Source organism: Wyeomyia smithii, chromosome 3, assembly GCF_029784165.1.
Source record: "Wyeomyia smithii strain HCP4-BCI-WySm-NY-G18 chromosome 3, ASM2978416v1, whole genome shotgun sequence".
In the NCBI taxonomy this organism is placed as follows: domain Eukaryota; kingdom Metazoa; phylum Arthropoda; class Insecta; order Diptera; family Culicidae; genus Wyeomyia; species Wyeomyia smithii.
Window position 1 is genome coordinate 27,306,057 of NC_073696.1, and position 13,625 is coordinate 27,319,681.

Consider the following 13,625-nt stretch of genomic DNA (forward strand, 5'->3'; position numbering starts at 1 on the left):
TCAGTAGAAATCTGCGTAAAGCCTGTATCACACTCTTTGACCAAGCGTCAAATATTTGTCACTTTTTGACAGATAAAAACTTGGCCAAAGATAATTGTTTGTCACTCTCCAATTTTAACATGGGGCAAACACGGCGAACAACAACCATGATATCAAATAAATTTGACCATAATGTCAGAAGGTCAAATATTTGACCATTGGACAAAGAGTGTAATACAGGCTTAAGAATAAAGAAATTTGCTATTAGTTTGAGTTTTATTTTTAGGCTGGCCTGAAGGTCACATGAACCCTGATTTATTGAGTAAAACTTACAGCTTGACACATCACTGTTACTTTTAGACGCTAATGATGTCGACTAACCTGTTTTTCTCTTATATTAAGGATACGGGAACTCTTCCGGTCACAATTCTATACATTTTCTGAAACGCTTATAAATGTTCCCTCTAATAAGGTATATATAATGACAATCAATTTTGTGTAAGATGAAAAACAACCGAATCAATCACAAACGCTCATGGCTGCTTGGATTATTTTTTGGTTTTCTCCGAAAAAACAAGTTCACAGATATACAAACGTCGCAATTTCCAAGCAAGTTTTTATGGTTCTTTCAGTTAATTACTGCTTCTCGTAACCTTGAAGGCAGAACTAAGGAACGCATTTTATCACATACCAACGATAAAAACCCAGCTTATATTCACATTTTTCTGTAAACTTTATTCTCTTTATTATTTTTTTTTGTGTTTGTTTCCTGACCTGTCAATTCACATCCATTTCAACTGCCACTGTTGGTTTTTCTTTTTTCAAAACCGAATCCCTACACCTCAAATTCCGGCAGCAATGGCGCTCTCGATGCAGCTCCCAATGTGTAAATTTTCAAATTTTCTCTCGAACCTCAATGCTTATTTATCTCTTACATTACAAACTTGCCAGCAGCTCTACTCTAAGCGAGAACTCTTTAAATCGAGTTATACTATACTATAAACAATGCATGCATGATTATTACGTGTTTGCTTGCGGATTTGTGACCGATTTTCTAGGGACGACTTTTTTTTTTGTTTCGTTTTTATTTTGCTGTTAGTTTCGTTCAATTGGTTGGTAAGTTCAAAAGTACGTGTACATTTGGATCACATCGATTTCCATCTGGAGAAAATGTTACAAGCCAGAAAATACTAGGGAGTTTTCCAGTTTTGTCCGGTCACTAATACTACACCGCTATTTTGCTTGTGTATGTGTGTTGTGTTGGATCAATCTATTGTTGGATTTAATTCTAGCACTTTTACATACAGTAATTTTTGTTCTGTTTTTCTTTGCATGTGGGGGTGTGTGTTATTGACAGTATTTATCGATTAAGATGTGTGAGCTACGGCTCAAGCCTAAAACATACTCTGTTAAATGTGAATAGTATCCTATCTCAAATAGCTGAACGGTGAATACACTACCAAACATTTCTTATAGACTGATATTTTTTAGAAGAAGTTACATGTGTTCGTGTGCATGGTAAGATATATTTGCCTAATCTTTTGCTGCTGTTGTTTTTCAATGATATGAATGATAATATATATGTTACTAATTAAAAAAAAACACGCTCGAGCAGTAGCAGTAAACTTTTTGCCAGTGCAATGATCGAAACTTAAAGCGAAAGAGCAAAAGCATCAAATCAGCTGTGATGAAAGATGATTTTAGATTGGCCTTCGTTTTTAATTTATTTCAATTTTTGATGATGAGTTGTATGAGTGATTTTCTATACTATTTTATTAGTTTTTTTTTCTTCCTTTTAACGAACGACTAACTCGTTTCACTGCTTCGTTCGTCTGCTTAGTTCCAATTTATTATTCTAAATCCAATGAGCTCAGTTTCAAGTTCATGCCTTTGGCGTTTTAAATAACTACACTTCTGAATGAATGTACTTTCTAATTGCAACGAAAGATTTGTCCACCATGAGCACGGTGAAAGCCTGTCAGTTTCGTCTGGTCACCCTTCTTTGTGGTTATTGGATTGACTTGAGCGGATGGCATTCGAGCGTTTCAGCATCTGGTGGCTAGGTGGCAGCACGCAGCACTCCTGGCAGTGGTTTTACAAAACAACGAACGAAACGTATGTACGAAGTGTGAGTAAATCTTTAGTGAAAATAGAAACTTTACTGAAACTACGAGGAGATTAGGAGGAACACTGAAACAAGGGGACAATTCTGCTCTTTTTTTTGTCTTACAGCTTAATTTGAATCTGTATATTGACCTGCTCGATTCAGCTTACAACAAAGTAATTATAGTTCCAGATAATTAAATTATTCTTTGGAGAAAAAAAATCAATCTTTCTCAGCTATGTATATCTTTTGTTCATGTTTCTGTTCTGTTCTGTTCTGTTCTGCATCTCCAACAAATGGTGTCCAGCTCATAAGGACATATATAAAGACTTCAATGCAGTTGTCACCTAAATGGCTAATTAATAAACTAAGAGAGAACATTTAACTTAGATTACTTAGGCTGAAAAAATAAATCACTAATCGTTTTTTTTTTTGTAATATAACTTTTGAACAACATTATCCCTTACACGTTATCTAAAATATTCACTTACAAGATTATCAAATTGATTCATTGGCCTGCCGGTTACTTGAATCCGGCCATTTGATGTTCGATTACAAAGTTTAATTCTCCCTTTTGAGTGAGTTTTGCTAAAACGGATTTGAGCCTGATTGATGCTTAAATTTTGTTTTTTTTTTGTTTCAACTTTCACAATACGAGAATGACGATCATGCACGTTTGCTGCTTGTTGTCTTCTTAGCTTTTACAAGTTTTCAGTAGATTAAATTAACACTTGCATTTCCTTAATAATGTATGCGTGTGTGTGTGTGTGCTTACGACCGAAGTTATTTTTTTTTAGTTTTAAAATTACATTATTTAAACTGAAATGACCAGTCCAGCTCAGAGGGTTTTTGCCCGGTCCAGCAAATCGCTGATGAATTTCTGAAAGTGATGAAAGAAAGCAAAATTAGACTGAAATTGAGTGTCGAAACCTAGCAACCACGGTAAAGGTCAACCTACCGATATGTCTTGGGGAGGTCGTTTGCAAACGGACAGCAGGCTCTGGAATTGAAAGGAAATGTGAGTCAATAAAAAAAACCTTAATTTTGTTTGAATACTGAATCACAAAATTAGTAGTTCTAGGAATTAAAACATCACAGAATCGACATGCTGCTTCGTAGATTTGATTTGATAGATTGGTTTTGGATTTCAAGGGATCAATTCAAAACATATAATTACAGTGAACTTATCTGTGCTTAAAGCTAGTGAACAACTAGGGGGAATTCGAGCAGGAAGTTCGAAATTGTCAATTCTCCTGTCGCTTCCCCGTTCTCGCCTGTCGGTTCACAATCTCGTTGACAAGTAGCCTGCTAAATGCCATAAAATTAATTGAATAGCACAAAGAATCAAACGCTTGCTTTGCTCAACCGTAAGCGCTATTTTCCGGATACTAGAGTCTTTTTTTATTTTTTTACAATCGACCACAAAGAAATGTGACATTCTACCGTGCGCGTGGATGTCCAGAATGAAGCATGAAGAAACCGTTTTGCTGCTATTCTCTAATGTACTATATATAGAGGACTTTATTTACGTTTTATTCTCGGCTATTAAGCGCTACCGAGTGTTATAATTCTCGCAGTGTGTCGCGCCTTTTAGAAATTATCACGCCATAGACAAAACAAAAGCGAAACCGTTGTAGTTAAGGTTGAAGAGCTCTAACTGCGTTGTTTATTATTCCGTGAGTCAGTTTATTTTCTTTGAACCGAATAAAGAAACATTCTGCTGTGTTCTTTGTGCTGTGTCCAACAGAGAGGATGCTACTGGCCTACTGTGATCACATAGTCGGGTGGAAGAATAACAAAAGAAGATCGTACTCCCACCGCACGCTCACAGATCGGCGCATTTGACCACGAACAAAGTTCACTGACTTCGGCTATTTGACATCAATGACTTCATATATGCTTTAATTATTTATTGTCTGATTCCATTTCACAGCAAGTCTTTTAATCTTTAGGAAAGTTGTCGAAAGCGTCGATAATAATTAAACAATAAATACTCACAAATAAATGAGATCTTCTGATGTCATCGGTATCCATATCGAGGATTTCGTCTATATCAACATCTATCGCTTCCGTCTGCGAACAAGAAAAGACAGCTCGATTAGAGGGCAATAAATCACAAACACAATACCAACCGGGGGATCGAACAGCTTCTGCAGCTCGTCGTAAAGCCACATCTCCACCGCCAGCCGCTTCCGGATTAGACTCATCTGGTGCGAACCGTACTTGGCGGTGAGGAATTTCTCCCGGCGCTCCTTCACCTCACCCTTCTCGGTGAAGTTAACCCGCAGACCGGTGCGGCCGGGCGATCGTTCGCAGTCATTCATGGTTTCAACTCCGCACTGCATTGCGCTGCTGTATTGTGTTGGCGATCACGACGGCGACGGATCCGGCTTCTCACGGAACAGTTAAGAGGACAGTGGTGGGTCCCCTCTGCCTAGCGGGTTCTCACTCTACACAAGAACTGGTCAGTCTGAAAGAAGGGAAAGAAGGAGAAAACGAGATGTCTTTAATTTGTAGAACTAAATTAATACTGGTGTGGTTTTCGGATTGGCAGTATATTCAAGCGGACCGAGAACGCTAACGGTGTTAACATGGTGTTTTTTACGCCCGGGAAACGGCGGAAAACAGTTAACAAATCCGCAGCTAATACGATTAGAAGTAATTTTGACAATTTACTGTGTCGCGGTGGCCTGGTTTATCCTATTGGTTCTATAAGCCGGAACGGAATGTAACTAAATATTTGGCTTGACTAACAAGGGAGATATACATGGGTTTGTACACACAACTTCCTGTTAGGTTTTAATATAAATATTTGATTTGAAAGATACATTTGTTTGGAAGATATTTTCCAAGAAGCGTACTTCCTTCTCACATCTAGTTACCCATGAGTATATTGTTTACATCTTAACCAACAAGTAATCAGCTTTCGTTTTTCTTCCGAAATTCTCTATTTGGGAAAAACTTTACAGGAAAAATATAAACCGAATGCCAGAGTCGTGTAAGAGTGTGTAACATATCTTCTGAGAAAAAAGTCTGGTGTGGGCCGAATTGAGGAACGGAAATACTCTATCGTAACCATAAAAGTGATATTGGAAGAACATCTTAGAACTAGTTAAAATTTTCGAATAAAAATTAATCACTGCAGGTTGTTCAACCAAGTCTACCGATTTGAATACATATGACTTCAGCGTTAAGAATTTATTGCTAGGAAAGCTGGGTGAAGTAATGAGGTTTCACTATTTTAACATAACAATAAAATAGAACCAGAGAAGAAATGTTTACCTGTTTCACTTCTATGGCATAAATAGGTGTCACTTTTACGATAACAACATGCGCTGAAATAAAATTAGACAATTTGTTGCAGAAACTGGCTTGCGTACATTTCATTTTCACTTTGATCGCAGCAAGCGTTTTTTGTCGCCTCACCTTGTTTCCCTTGTTATTTTCGCGTCATAAAAATATACTCGCGTGTGACACCAAGCATAGTCAACAGCTTTATTGTTCACCCATTAAATTGTTGACAGCATGTAAGCATTTTATTTCACGTAAAGTATCTTTTCGCGTCGGTAAAAAATGCGAACTTTGGTGTGCAGGCCTCGTTTCTCCGCGAGGTGCAAATTAGACCTGAGAATAACTTGTTTTATAATGTTTTTTTTCGCTTTGAAGCATAACTCCGAATACCCATTTGAAGGCATGAACATCAAAATGAGAGTTTTGTGGTATTTAATGAAAAGCAATAAATTTGAACAGTCTCTCGACATCATACAAGAACGTTCTAAGTGAAAATAATCCCGTAAAAAACATGTCTGCAATTCTTTTTCAGAGATGGCCACTGCGGCTTTCAACTGCTACCGTCCTCGTAGCCATCCACTAGCAAAATGATTGGTTTGAGCAAAAGCAGACTCTTATATAGCCCAATTAGTGCATTTCCGGTTTACTAGGTTTATAATTCTGTCGACCGTGTTAGGGAAAAAGAACAATCAACTATTTTAGAAGTCAAATCTACAACCATTTTAATGAAGGTGTTTCAACATTTTGCATCATTCTGGTAATACAGAGGAAAGCTGTTTTTTACACTGATTTGACAGCCCACTGATTTTGATTGCCAGCATCTCAAAACGTTTGTATGTTGTCAAAATACGGCAGCTTTTCATTAGAGGAAGTGCCGGCTGATGTAACTACTGGTGATTTTACCGCTACATCAAAAAGGCAGCTTTTTAATAGAGGAAGTGCCGCTACACCTACCGCTAAACGCTGCTACCACTACCGCTGACGTTGCTGTCACTTCCGCTGCTCATACCCACTGCTACTTAGTTGGGACCGTCCTAGTCGCCATCTACTATTAAAATGATTGATTCCAGTAGTATTCCAGTAATATGCATTCCCAGTTAACTAGGTATATGACTTTGTCGATCGTGTTAGGGAAAGCAAGTATTAAACGACCAATCAGATCAATCAAAATCAGTGTTTCAACAAGGCTTGACAATTTTCTGTAGTACAATAATTAAAATAATCGAATTAGAATTTTCTGCATTATCTTCCAAATGATGAATTTTCAATCATCTGCTTCAATAACGAAGAAAATCCATTGAAAACTAACCGACATATTAGCATTTGAAATTGGGTATATTTTTTTCTTCTTTCCGTTTTTAAAACTTCCATTCTACACTCCTATGTAGCCGAATTTCTTGAAAGTAATAGTTCTACTTCAAAACTGTAAACATGGTTTGATTGGCAGAATGCCCCGGAAGATTGCAAAATGCTCTTTATTACGATAGAATCGAAATCCTTTTTTTTTTTAAGTTGCAAGCAAATCAGAATTAACTTGGGGGCCATCCACATACCACGTGGACAGCTTTGGAGGGAGGGGGTTTGAATAATGTCCACGGTCCATACATTTTTTTTAGAATTTATATGGGCAGTTGTCCACGGAGGGGGCAGGGGGGGTCAAAATCGTTGAAAAACTGTCCACGTGGTATGTGGATGGCCCTTTGACTCTATTACTTAAAAATGTTGTAACTCAAGTTTCACTCATAATACCTCTTTAGTTTAATTTTGAATGCAAAAAGAGCATATCTGGCAACACTGCCACTTGAAATTAATTTTTTTTCTAGTTCCTTCAAAAATAATGTATCAGTTTTTTTCCTATACGGTATGTATTTATAGCCATAATTTAAAGAATATAAGGGTTTTTGATAAAAGATTATATCAAAAGAGGGGAAGGGTTCCACGGGTGCACAGTGGCGCCAAAATAGGCAAAAATTCTATAGCGCCTTTTACTTTCATCCTAGCTTAATGGTGTCGTCGGAACTATTTTTTGTATCAATGATCAGGATAATGTCAAATTATCAAAAGTTGTGAAAAGTCTACTGTATTAAAAACTAAAATAAAACTTTTTTACAAACTTTTTTATGTAAGGAAGTAGAGGAATGGTTAATTTGGAAAAATTTTAGATGATTTAAAAATATGAAACTTTCATGAACAGACAAAATTCCTATCTTCATTGAGTACAAAGTTATAAAGTATATTATATAAAGGTTTAAAAACTGAATTTTAAGTAACGTTCATGTAACTCCATAGGTACTAAAATTCTTTTCAATTTGCCTCTCAAAAGTATTTTTCCTCAAAACTCTCTCAGCAGTTTCATCTTTTAGTTCATGATCATGACAAGGTTTGTAAAGGATCACGGTTGAACAATTTTTAAATACGATAATCGTCTCCTTTTGCATCTAATGTTGGCAAGGTTCGCAGGGACCAACGAAAACCCGCACCCACGGAATACACGCACGCGCAAATGTTATTCTACCATTTGTTATGTGTGCGAGGGCCGACGGTCGTTCTACAGTTACGAGCGAAAGCCTACTGCGAGGCACACTAACGAAGCGAATCAAATAAAAGTGTTGACCGTTCACAAGCTTGATCATGACGCAAATGGAGAGCAAATATTTGAAAAACTTGAAAAAAAAATTTTCTCTCGTTTTTTTACTATAACAATTTGGTAACTAATTTATAATGGGATCGATTAGGAGAATAAATTAAAACAAGAATTGCAAAAAAATGGTTTCTAGGGCAGTGGTTACCTCTGTGAAAGCGAATTTTCAACTCATCTGCGTATTACGGCAAAGACGTGAAACAAATTGGACTTGCAGAACGATATGAGACAGAAAAACGCAGCCTCGCGTTGCAAAACTTGTATCAGATTTTATTTGTGGCCTCGAAGCGCTTCGCAAAGAGGATCGCGGAGCTGTTTTTTGTTCAACAAAAGGGGCCGCGGGTCCAAAAAGGTTGAGAATCACTTCTCTAGCGGAAAATTTTAAGAAAACTCACATGTAACAGCGGAATATTATAAGAAAATTCACATGAAAAGCAGTAAAAATTGTCAAAAAAAAAATCCAGAAATTTTAAATTTCAGAATAGTTTCTCAAGCCAAATTTCTCTCAAGAGCTACAGCAAGTAATTCATTAAATATCTGTGAACATTGCTGCCATGATTATAAAATACAAATTCCTGAACATTTTTTTTCGATCAGCAGAGTGCCCCGAAAGACAGCAAGATGAATGCTGTGTATTCTAAAGAGCGAAATGTTCTCAATACCTCAGAGCTAAGGGTCGATGAGAAACTCTGGTTGATTGGGGAAAACAAATCTGAGAACATCAAAAAGAAGTTTAAGTTGGTGCCCCTAGTATACACAGAAATGCGTCAAAAGGCCGCAGATTAATTGTTCACCGGGTTCGTCGCTCCTACGTTTACCAACGGAGAAACTAATTTAAGTCTCTGAAAAAGTTATTTTTTTCCAATTTTTTTTTTCCAAAGCTTTAGGGTAGAACCTGCGTTTACAAGTGTAATTTTCAGGAGTAATCCTATAGTATTCCAATACTTTTTAAACGAACGATTGTTACCATTACCGTGCCCCAAATATTATTAATTGAATATTCCAAAACAATTTTCCAAAACTACATCCTCAGTAACGTGTTTTGACGTAGGACTACGTCTTACTTTAGTAGCGTGGCATGCTGTGAAAAGTGAAGCGAAATTATGCACCCTTAAAGTTCACATTATGTTACAACCACAGAACGGATTTCAAACGTCAATGTCTTGATCGAAAGATCAAGGTTTCGTTAATTATTTTGGGATAATAATTGGCATATCTTTCCAATAGTAAATTAATGAAAAGTTGAGTTGAAAACAATCATTTTTGGTTTAGTTTGGCAACATTCAACCAATCACCTACTTAATTCTATAGTTGAGAATAGGATGGTATAGTGAATGGTAGTGCCATGTGCCGTTTTGAATGTAGCATTGTTACTTTTACTAAACAGATCTACCAATATCTTAATCGTGAAGATCTCCCGAAACTTTTGATAATTAGCATATATTTTGAATTTGAAACTAGTGAAAAAATGAACAAAAATCAATTAGGAAACCAGTGGCTTAACAAACACGAGCTCGTTTTTTGTTCGCGTTGTTAATGGTAGCCCCGTAATTACGTCATTTTTCCAGTTTCACAAGACGCAAAGAGATTTTATTCCGTATGTGATACAAGTGTACGAAAATTCGTATCTTTTAGTATTGGCTGGCAAACAGTGGAACCGGACCGATGAAGCTTTCAGCCGTGCAATGGACTACCGCTAGGTTTCCAATAAAACTTGGTGAAAATCTGGCAATCATTTTGTGTGAAAAAGGTAATTTTTACGGATAAAATTCTCGAGGTATGCAACATTTAAAGTGACAAAATTTTGTACAAAATTTGAAGCGATGGTCTTTTTGCGAGATAAAGCAAATGAAATCTGGAAAAACCTGAAGCTAAAAACAGATGCCCTAGAAAGATTACAGCTTTCAACCATTTCTGAGAAATTTGGTGCCTCTAGCCAGTGTAGAAATGCGTCAACTTAGGTCAAAGTGTCGCATTGTAAATGCACTAATGCGTCATGATCAGACCGCGTACCATATCCGCATACCTGCATTGATATAATTTCATCCTTTGCCTTGTCTGATTTTTGTCCTAAAGGGGTTTTTGGCCATGATATTATCCCACTTTTAAGGCTCCGCCTTTTTTTAAGTTGTATCATTTTCCCAGCTTCGCAAGACGCAAAAAGATTTCGCTTCGTATCTAATACGAATATATGAAAAATCTTATTTCGTGTTGCCAACGGGTCGATGGTGCTCTCAGCCACGCAACAAAAAAAAAACACTTTGTATTATGTTGCATTCTGCTGGAATAAAAATTCTGTTCTGAGTTCGAAATGTCGCTGTCGAACTATGATCGTCTTACTTAAAACGTTTCAATATTTAGTATAAATTTAGTATTTGGAAGCAGCCATTTTCGTCCACAAAAACAATAACTTCAGGATCACGACATACAATATATAATAATAATTTATGTAGTCCTAGGTCCTGCAGCCAAGGTTTGGATATCACCCTCTACTTTTTCTTTACCCTACTTGGAGAGTAGGGAAGCGACTGTTTTATTATTATCACCTCAAAATCAACTTACAGATATATAATATCTTTTTGAATCATTATATTTTCAATTACTTTCATCAACATCCAATAATTCTCGAAAATTTTAATTTACAATTTTTGGCTTCTCGGAGATTTGATGAATAATACAAAATGGCATTATTCATCAAATCTCTGAGAAGCCAAAAATTGTTAATTAAAATTTTCGAGAATTGTCGGATGTTGATGAAAAGGAATTACATGTTAGAATGTTGATGAAAAGGAGTTACACAAAACGGCAAAAAGGCTACATGTATTTATAATAAACTGGAATCTTGTAATTAAATTTGATTAGGCTCCAGTGTAATAGTCAAAGTCCAGTGCAACTCAAAAAAAAATCACAGGAGGGTTGTGTGCAAAGCCACGACCGCAAGTTTGAAGTAGAATACTTTTACAAGAAAGGTAACCCGGCTACTTGCGTGTTAGTCATTTTTTCTAGTAAATAAACTTTGACTAATCAGATCAATTGAATTTTGCGCTTCAACAAGGATTGACCATTTTCAATAATATAGTAAGTTGCTTGTCATGGTTAGGGCTTGACCGCTTGACAATTTTTACATTTTGAGATGAAATTTTTTCGGATGTCGTGCTCATAACTGAAGGAAAAGATAATTCAGTACATTTTGAGACACGGAGATGAAGTAAAATTTACAAAACTTAACTTTTACAAATTTAAAAATGTGAATTAACTCATTAGAAAATATTAACTCTTCAATCAAGTTTTTATTTCATCCTGAAAAGGACAATTTGATGTTCATTTTAGTATCGGATAAGATGCTGATCACATCTTTGCGTTATCACTGACAGTGCGAAAAAAGTATTCTTTGTGATAAAATAAACAGTGATAATCTGATTTAACACTCAAAACTAGACGTTCTACGTGTTGTCAAAATGAGTCAAATTTTCATTGAATGCATTTACTAGTGCCCACTATCACACAGAGACTGCATTTCACTAAAGTGCCTCACTGCATCAGCCGCTATCGATGCTGAGATCCACTGCAACTAGTTCGCTATCCATAGCCATGCCACAGTTGTGGCCGCTATACGCTGCCATTGCAACCCACTGTCCCTGCATCAGCTGGCCCAGCTGCTATCGTTGCTGGAATCTGCTGCAACTAGCGCGCTATCCATTGCTACGCCACAGCTATGGCCGCTTTCCGCCATCGCTGGTATCCACTGCACTGCTAGTGCTGCTGCTAAGGGAGGACGACTGCTCTGCCGTGAGATGACAAAGTGACGTAAGTGCCACTTTCTCGAATATGAGTTTTTCATGCCAATTTGTTCATTATTCGAAGATCTATCTTTTGGTATCTTCCTTTTCGTTGTTACTTATTCGTACGTTGCATAAAATCAAAAAAACAAAGTGACGTTGGCACACATTTCCATACAAATGTGACGAAGAATTCTTTCGTTTTTGGGCCGTACTGAAAAACTGATCACTTGGATCTACGTCACATTGTCATCTCACGGCAGTGCTGTTGTCGCTGTCTAGAACTATTATGAGCGGCTTCGTCTTTTGTCTTTTATTTTTGATATTGTTTACAGAGGTATAATTTATGACAGGATAATTGGTCAGCCCTAAAGGCTCGTCATCTTTGTTCGTAGTAGTGCATTTAGATTGGTTTTTTGAATTATCTTGAAGATTAATTTTACATCTTTGCCTCAATGGCACGGTAATTTTATGAATTTAAATAAAATTGAATAACCTACCTAACTAATACTATCTTAAAAACTAAATTGACAAAGATCGAATTTCCTCGTGAATTGACCTCTGGCAAGCATCCCTGAATCTAGACAGAATTGCCTGTTTGCGCACCAAAAGTGTATCTAGACCGGCTAGCTGGTGGATCTCAGAATTACGCGTTCTTGGAGGACTGTTAAGGATCATCCTTAGGATCTTATTTTGGATAACCTGTAATTTATCATGGTGATACTTGGCACAACTCTCCCAGATTGGCAAACCGTATTCTAATACTGGCAGGATAATCATTTTATGGACAGCAAGCTTGTTCTTCAGGGACAGTTTGGATTTTCTGTTTATCAGTGGGTATAGAGATTTAATTAGGATGTTGCCTTTGATTGATGTTTTTTCCACATGTGATCTGAATATAAGCTTGCTGTCCAGAACAAGACCGAGGTATCCCACCTCTCTCGACCATTCGATGGGTGAATTATTAATTTTTAGCCTGACGTCGTCAGGCGGAACAAGTCGACGTGAGTTTGAGTGGGGAAATAAGATGGCCTGTGTTTTAACCGCATTGATGCAAATCTTCCAGTTGTTGAAGTAGCCGGATAGAACATCCAGGCCTGCTTGAAGTTTTCTAGTCAGCGAACGGATCACTCGCCCTTTGTACATGATGGCAGTGTCGTCCGCGAACATGGACAGTACACCACCATCCGGAAGGGGAGGAACGTCTGACGTAAAGATGTTAAAGAGGATAGGACCCAAGAGGCTACCCTGGGGGACCCCAGCATCAACATTAAATGTATCAGACTGGGAGTTGTTCAAGCAGACCCTAAATGATCTACCCGACAGATAATTTTTGATGATTTTCACAAGGAAGATCGGGAAGTTGCACCGATGCAGCTTATAAACAAGACCATCGTGCCAGACGTTGTCAAACGCTTTCTCAACGTCCAACAACGCCATGGCAGTTGTTTTGGAAACAGACTTGCTCCGCCTGATAATGTTCGTTACCCGGGTGAGCTGGTGCACAGTGGAGTGCCCCTTCCTGAACCCAAATTGCTCTCTAAGGAAGATGTTGTTCTGATCAGCAAACTCTAGTATACGTCTCAGAATCAGTTTTTCGAACAATTTCGAAATAGATGAAAGGAGGCTAATGGGCCGGTAGCTTTTAGCGTCAGTGGGATCCTTCCCAGGTTTATGGATGGGGATAACTTTGGCGAGCTTCCAACGGGACGGGAAGTAGCCAAGTTCCAAACACTTATTGAAGATCTTTGCGAGGTGATGAAAGAAGTCAACGCTCAAATTTTTCAATTCGAGATTGACCACCCCATCGACACCCGCGGCCTTCATATTT

General features: G+C 37.5%; 1 protein-coding gene across 5 annotated transcripts in view; it reads right to left on the bottom strand.

Annotated features, from left to right (window-relative positions):
- Positions 1 to 688: 688 nt before the first annotated feature.
- LOC129727658 (protein phosphatase 1 regulatory subunit 14B) overlaps positions 689 to 13,625 on the bottom strand; it is a 133,144-nt gene continuing 120,207 nt past the window's right edge. For all 5 annotated transcript variants that reach the window (XM_055685697.1, XM_055685694.1, XM_055685696.1 and 2 more), the window contains 4 exons: positions 4,216 to 4,553; positions 4,082 to 4,156; positions 3,042 to 3,083; positions 689 to 2,963 (listed from right to left, as the gene is read on the bottom strand). In XM_055685697.1, the coding sequence (XP_055541672.1) occupies positions 2,922 to 2,963; positions 3,042 to 3,083; positions 4,082 to 4,156; positions 4,216 to 4,428 (372 nt within the window). In that variant the 5' untranslated portion in view covers positions 4,429 to 4,553 and the 3' untranslated portion in view covers positions 689 to 2,921. The remainder of the gene's footprint in view (positions 2,964 to 3,041; positions 3,084 to 4,081; positions 4,157 to 4,215; positions 4,554 to 13,625) is intronic.